Consider the following 7,751-nt stretch of genomic DNA (forward strand, 5'->3'; position numbering starts at 1 on the left):
GAAGATGGTCGGTTGTAAATGAAAAAAAATGATGCATATGGAAGAAGAAAAGAAGAGGATGAAGTCCACCGTGAGCTAGAATACTGTCATCAGGAAAATTGAAAAAAAAATAAGAGAGTCAATTTTAAATGCTGTAGTGAATGGAAAAGCCACATGAAGAGGGTTCTTATGAAAATCAAAGAGATGAAGGGTTATCTTTGCCTTTTGTAGACGAGTAACAAAAGGGAGTCTAAAGCATGATTTGGCCAATTTACAGCATGGATGCACATCACTTCACTACTAAATCTAATCCAATCTAAAAAAAATCTTTGATTTGGTTTATATTCAAATTTCGTTACGTTCGGAACAAATCTTTCTATTTGAATTGGATTTGAGAATTTAACTTAAAAGCTATGGATAGAGTTGTTTTTTGTTACTTCCAAAATTTTATCCAAATTTCTTTCTTATCTCATACCAAATTTCTCCAATATTCAAATTAGATTATTATCTTAAATCAAAATTTGGGATATTTCAAATTTTATCCCAAATTCATAGTATCCCGTTTTGAGTTTATCCAAAATTATGGATAATATTTCCAATTTGTCTCAATTTTAAATCGAGGACATAATCCAAAATTTTATCCAGAGCAAAATTGAGAAAAAATTCAAATTTCATCCTCAAATTTGATATATCAAATGAAGTCAAAATAAACAATAAGTTCTATGATTTCAACCTTATTTCAAATTAAGATTTGGACATATTCTAAGTTTTATCCCAAATTCAAATTAGGTTCTTATTCTTAAATCAAATTACACTAAGGATAAAACCTTAAAGTACATCTCAAGTTAAAATTTGACCATATTCCAAATTATAAGCTTGGGTATACTCCAAATTCATCTTCAAATTTTACAACAAAATCAGTGCGACTATCTTGGATATAAGTTCAATTTCGCTCCAAATTCAACTTTGAATTAAGTAGCACAAATTCTACTAAATTTCAAATTGAAGTTTATGTCAAGAAAGGGACTCAAAACTTTGACTTTAATTCATGTTCTGATAAGTTGACATGATTACAAAAAAAAATTGTCAAGGATATAAAATTCAAGTCAAGCTTATGTACCGAATTCATAGTTTGATTAAGTTTACACGTCAAATGGAGTCAAAGTCAAGAATATATAATTTGCCTTTGGATTCAAACTTTATCTTTTTCGAGATTCACCCACTCATAGATATGCATAAATCTCGAAAAATATGCATTTGTTGAAGGACAAATTTTTTATCAATCACAAATTGTTATGTCATTTCCTAAATTGATAACGAAATTACAAATCATCAAATTTGGGATCAACATGTGTCCCAAATTGAAATTGAAGACATAAATTGGTGGATTTCGATGATGTCACTTGTTTTCATTGTGGCCATTGAATTGGATAAAATTAATTTGTTCCAATTTGATATTATAATTTGGGTTAGGATCCAATTGAGCCTAAAAATAGACTTAATTTGGCCCAAATGTTAAATCCAATTAAATGGGCGAAAAGACGAGGTCCATGGACCAACTAACCCCAAACTCATAAAGTCCACCTGAGAGCTCTATAAATAAAGGAGTTCTCTTCATTTATGGGTGAGAAATTTTAGAGAGACGGATACAAGAGTTCAACTCCAAGAACAACACGCCCTCTACGCATTCAACTGAGAAAGAATTAGAGAATCAAGTATTAGAGATCGAACCATATTCACATCAAATCAACATAAGTTCAACTCCACAAAATACGTTTCTCTGGAATTCTCGTGCGAACATTGATGCTCCAAGAAGATCATCAATCCCAAAGGTCAATCATCTAAGTAGATCAACTAGTTTAAAGATTAAAGTTTATTTTGAAAGTATCAAAGGATTATATATTAGACATTATACTCAATAGACTGAAATTAATATAAATACAAAGTTCAAATTCTATGAAATAAGTTTCTTCCGAAACCTTGTGCGAACGTTGACATATGCTTGAGATCTCAATGGAGAGATGATCGATTTTCAATCAGGAATATAGAAAAAAATAAACGAAATCTCCAAAATTGAATGAACATTAAACTGAAATGTCTTGCATTAAATAAGTATTAACAAAAATTAATAAATATAAAAACAAGTCGAAATTCAAAACAACATTGAAAAGAAAATGATTAAATATTTTGAAATTTATTGATGAGTGATAATATAATTAATGATATTTCAAAAATAAAATCATTATATAATTAATAGTAAATCCAGAAATGATATACTTTTTAGTTTAAAATATTATGAAAATAAAAGATGTGAAAAATATCAAAAGGCTAAAAATGTAGATAAAAGTAGATAAATATAGTGATGAAATATTACTATATTTTAGGATATTTGTGAAATATTAAATGTAGGTTAATTAATTCTCTAAATTTTTCTATTAGAAATTGTAATAATTGTAAAAATTTAAAGATTAAATTTCTTTTTCTCCATTTAAAGGTTCAATTTCTACAACTATTAAAAATTTGGGGGTCTATTTTAAAATTTGTCATAAGTTACTCAATCAATTGAAAGTTTGAAAATGTAATTGCAACTACCACCATATTTCAGTATAAGTTTTGCAATTTGCCTAACTTTCTTCTTACTCCCTTTGTTTGTATTAGAGAGAGTGGAAAGATATCTTTCTTACCAATGAATGCAACTACTTAACCAAAAATCTTCCAAAATCCAAATATGTGGTTAGTAATTGAGTAATTATTTTAAATGATAAAATTGTTGAAAATATTTTTAGATATAGCAAAATGTCATTGTTTATTATTGTCTATAATAATAGACAATGATAGACATCTATCAATGTGAGTGAGACTCTAATAATTTGTCGAAATAGAGAAATCTCAATAAAAATATCGATACATTGAGAATAATTGGAGACTAATAATTTGTCACACACAACCAAAATGTGAGTAAGTTTCTCCTTTCTTAAACGGCCCCTTAAAGTTTATTTCTTTGATGTTACTGATACTTGGAAGCCATTGGCAGACCAACAGCAGGATCTTCTCAACTGCATGATTGCCTGGTAAAGTATAAATGTATGTTAATTTGCAAGTCTAGTCCGGGAATTTTTATGTATGTATGATGATGATTTGTTTGGTTTCGAAGTTTCGTTTTTGTGTCTAACTTAGGTTTCGGGACTTTAAAAAAGGGTTTGGTAAGTTAGTTAGATTCTGTTTGATAACTAATTTGAATTTTTAATATTAAATTTATAGATATTATTTCAACCGTTCATAAGTTTTTATGTTTTGTTATCAACTTTATACTAATGTGTTTTCAGAATATCAGGCTTAGTTTTGAAAACTAAACAAAATATTTTTCCAAAAGCATGAGAACTTCTTAAGCTTAAAAGCATAGCGGAATGATGGAAAATATTCCCACACAAAGTCGTTAGCACACCAAAAAGGAAAATACTCTAAATAAAATATTCAGTAGAATACGATAAATAAGAAAAGAAATATTTTACAGATTTGGTAACTGAAAGAGCAACATCTAAGACGAGATTCATCAAAGATAAGAGCAGAGACAACTTCAGAAAGCTCAAGAAAATAATGTCAAAAATCTTAAACAAATATATTTAGCTAACATCATTATTTTTTTAAAAAAAAACTCTCCCTTTAGCTAGATATATTTTTTTAAGACGAGATAAAATCAACACAACGACCCCATAACAAACCACAAGAAAAGACAAGAGCACAAACAACTCCCTCTATTATTATCATCATCATCATTATTTTCTTCCCAACTTTGATATACAGCCCTTTTCTTCTCCTTGATCTAAACTTAAAAAGGGGGAAAAAAATCAACCCCACCATGAGCCAAAACATAGGGTTGTTTGTTTCACCCATCTTGTCATGGGATTTCAAATAAATATTTAAATATTTTTATTTGTTTAACATAATTTTACTTGTTAAAGTTTAGGATATCATTATCGAGAGAATTTAAAAATATATTTGAAACAAGTTTTCTAATGCCCGTCATATAAGTTGGATTCTTATAATCGGGAGTAGAACAATAAAAACATAATATTATTAATTAATAAATTAATATCGATTAATCATTACTATTAATTTTAATTAATTAATAAATATAAATATATTATTTAGACTTAATCATTTTCAACTCTTATATTTGAAATTAATATTTTAGGTTATCTTAACTATTTAATATAAATTAATTAAATTAAATGATTTAATTAATGTTTAAATTAGAAATATTCTTTTATTTATATTTTAAGTGATTAAACAATTAATTAATAACATTTAGTTAAGTAGTTATTAATTCAAGTTTCTATATACAAAATTGATAAATCAAATAGAAACATAACTTCCAAATATCATTATCCTACATATCCGGATAAAAACACTAATAATCTCATACAAACAATTCTATATATTTTACCATATTTGTAATTATTTAAAACTGTTATTCTATACTTAAAAAATCTTGCACATTGTAATGACTAATTTCAATAATAATTAACATTTCTTGTAGGGATGTGGATAATACAACACGAGATTCACGTGGGAAGTAAAAGGTGAAATAAAAGGTGAAAATTCCATTTAAAATCTATTTATAGTTAAAGAGTACACAAACAAAACTCACACTTACACCATCAGCAAGACAGCTTCAGGGCTCTGGTTCAACACATTCAACCTTGTTTAAACTTCTCAAGTATGTAAGCATCGTTTAATTTTCATAATTATTACTACTACTACTCACCAACTTCCTCGAATAATTTCTCCTCAACTTGCATAGATACATTTTTAGATCACATTCTCACTGTTTGCAGAGTAAAATGTTGCTCCCTTTCGCAATGATAATGGCAACAATGATTTCATGCTTGGAAGCTGTTGGAACAAACAGTAACAATCCCATGAATATGATGATAAAAACTCAAACTTTTTCATCTCCATCATTCACCATGACACCTGGTTTAGTAATTGAGAAATTCTACTACAATATCACCTTCCCAAAATCCCATATTGCCATAAAAAGCTTTGAAGTTGAAGTTGTAGATGAATCAGGCAATCAAATCCCACTTCCAGAAACTTACCTTCATCACTGGGCACTTGTGAGATATTATCAACACAAAAATGCAACAAACCCAACAATAAATACTGCCTATGACCAACTTCAAGAACCAAACTTCATCATTGCCAGCAACAATGGAGTCTGCCAACGAAATGTTTTATCGACCTACTACGCCATGGGATCTGAATCACGAACAATATCCACATTTCTTCCATACCCATATGGAATTGAAGTTGGCAACCCATCAGAAATTCCCACAGACTATGAAGAGAGGTGGAGTCTCAATGTTCATGCAATTGATATCAGAGGAGCAGAGAACAAGCTGGGATGTATTGAGTGTCATTGCCATTTGTATAATATCACAGAAGATCGATTTGGAAGGCCATTGAGAGCAGAGTATAAAGGAGGTTTGGAATGTTGTTATGATAAAACAGTGTGTAGAGTGAATCTAAGCGATGGAAGAGATTATCAAGAAAGGAATTTGTTTGTAAGATATAGAGTGAAGTGGGTGGATTGGAATGATTTCGTGATTCCTGTCAAAGTTTATTTATTCGATGTAACTGATAATTGGAACCCATTGCCAGACTCAACAGGAGCTTCTCGACAGCATAATTGTCTGGTAAAATATATTAATTACAAATTTTAGTTGTTTATTTAGTTCTTAAACTTTTCGATTATGGGTTGAATACATCTCTAAACTTTGAAATTAAAGTGTTTAATTACGTTACTTAAGCTTGTATCCAATATCAATATAGTTCCTCTATTTTAATTTCACAAACCTTATTCATATATTTAACCAGTTATTTTGTTTTCTTGTGTGTATAGATTGAATATGATGTAGATGTAGAGTCTTGCTCCCTCACAAATAAGGTTGATGATGGTAAGTGTAATGATGTGAAAAAGTCAAAGGTAATGTTTCCATCCAGTGGGTATCTCATCTATGGAGTGGCTCACCAACATATTGGTGCAATTGGTGCAACATTTTATGGAGAGGTAATTAATTAACTAATTATTATATTATATTGGCTTTGACATTAATTTATAGCTTGGAAACAAAATATAATTAAATAATTAGTTTGGTAAATTTGTATTATTATCAGGATGGAAGGGTTTTATGCTCTTCATCACCAATTCATGGGAAAGGAAATGAAGGTGGGTATGTGGTTGGAATGACAACTTGTTATCCAGAACCAGGCTCAATCAAAATCAATAATGGAGAAATGGTAACTTTTACATCAAATTATAGTTCCACACAGAACCACACAGGAGTTATGGGTATCTTTCACATTATAGTTGCTGACAAAATATTCAAATCATCATCACTTTCAAAAGAAGTTGACAATGATAACACCCTCGTCATGTAGAACCCTTTTGATAAAGTTTCTATTTCTTATTTCCTATTTCCGTTTCTCATTTTGTAAGAAATTGACGTATTTGAAAATTGTTTCTGGTTTCTTGTTTCTAGAATTTGAGAAACGTTTCCAAATATGTGACCAAATATGAGAAACTACAAAAAGTATAGTTTCTCTATGTTCCATTTCTATTTTATATAATATTGTTTCTTTTATTTAGCAAAATTCAACCTTGGCCTTTTGGTAGTCATGCGTGTTTTGTTGGAGTCCATGTCCTAAATCTCATGGGTTTCGTAGTTTGTAAATTTTTTGTACACGAATTATTTGATAAAATAAAGTGTTATTTTATTTGACATTTAATCCGCATTAATCCAAACCCAATAAAATAAGATTCAAGATTATTTCAAGTAACATCATATATGTGGTTGACATACAAGTATATCATGTTTAAGTAATGACCTAAATGGTATATAGTATATGGATAAGGTTGGATATTTTATCTAAGTGAGACTACAGATACTACTCTCTTTGTAATTATTATAATTATTGTAAAGTATTACAAATGATATGATCATGATAATGTGTAGACATGTGAGTGAGGTATTCTATACAAAGAGTTTGTATAAGACCGAACCACGAAATTATTAGTCTCTTCTTATAATACCGTTACTTGAAGAGACTTACATTTTACTAGCATGACCATAGGTAACTTGACTTTGATCTTGTGAGTTGCGAACTCTTACCTATGAGAGCGATATTTTGATTTATATGGGTGAGAGTGGCCGGATAAAAGATTCAGCCTCAGAGCTTTGGAATTTCAATCTAATTTCAACCTTTAGTTCTTCCAATCTTCCTCAAATGAAGGGTAAGACCTCTATTTATAGAGGATTTCCATGTGCCTTATATGAGCTTAGGCCCAATTACTTTTGGGCATAAATATTGGGCTTAAGCGTCTTTAATTTGACCCGAATTTTCATCATGGGCTTTTAATTGGGTTGGGTGCAAACAACTTTAATTACTCAATCCAATCTAATTTATGATTTCTACAATAATCTTAAGTTTTCAATGTAATGACATGATAACTTATAATTAGTTGAAATTTCTCATTTAACGCTGCACTATTACCTAGAAATTTTTGGATCATAAGTTTAAAAAAAAAAAAAAAATTGCCACAAACATTAATGGAGAATCTACGAATTTTTTTCCAAACACCACATCACACATAAATTGTTTGAATTAGGAACAACAATATATGTGTTTCTTACCAATATATAAAAGTATTTAACTGAAAATCGTCCAAATATGTGGTTAGTAATTAGAATAGATTAACGAGTGATTTT

At 29.3% G+C, this 7,751-nt stretch overlaps 1 protein-coding gene across 2 annotated transcripts; it reads left to right on the plus strand.

Annotated features, from left to right (window-relative positions):
* Positions 1–2,919: 2,919 nt before the first annotated feature.
* On the plus strand, positions 2,920–6,716 carry LOC120074311 (uncharacterized). 2 transcript variants are annotated; one of them, XM_039027399.2, is made up of 5 exons: positions 2,920–3,050; positions 4,520–4,703; positions 4,818–5,678; positions 5,885–6,052; positions 6,160–6,716. In XM_039027399.2, the coding sequence occupies exons 3-5, from the start codon at positions 4,824–4,826 to the stop codon at positions 6,421–6,423; spliced, it is 1,287 nt and encodes a 428-aa protein (XP_038883327.1). In that variant the 5' UTR covers positions 2,920–3,050; positions 4,520–4,703; positions 4,818–4,823; the 3' UTR covers positions 6,424–6,716. The 2 variants fall into 2 exon arrangements, with proteins under 2 accessions (XP_038883327.1, XP_090167301.1); XM_090311175.1 differs by having other exon boundaries at positions 4,520–4,699; positions 6,160–6,715.
* The last annotated feature ends 1,035 nt before the right edge of the window (positions 6,717–7,751 follow it).

Source organism: Benincasa hispida, chromosome 2, assembly GCF_027475165.1.
Source record: "Benincasa hispida cultivar pf3 chromosome 2, pf3_genome.v1.1, whole genome shotgun sequence".
Taxonomy (NCBI): domain Eukaryota; kingdom Viridiplantae; phylum Streptophyta; class Magnoliopsida; order Cucurbitales; family Cucurbitaceae; genus Benincasa; species Benincasa hispida.

Coding starts and splice junctions, on each gene's coding strand:
- LOC120074311 (XM_039027399.2), top strand. CDS start 4,824: ATGTTGCTCCCTTTCGCAATGATAATGGCAACAATGATTTCATGCTTG. Junction 5,679..5,884: donor CTCGACAGCATAATTGTCTG/GTAAAATATATT, acceptor TTGTGTGTATAG/ATTGAATATGATGTAGATGT. Junction 6,053..6,159: donor GTGCAACATTTTATGGAGAG/GTAATTAATTAA, acceptor TATTATTATCAG/GATGGAAGGGTTTTATGCTC.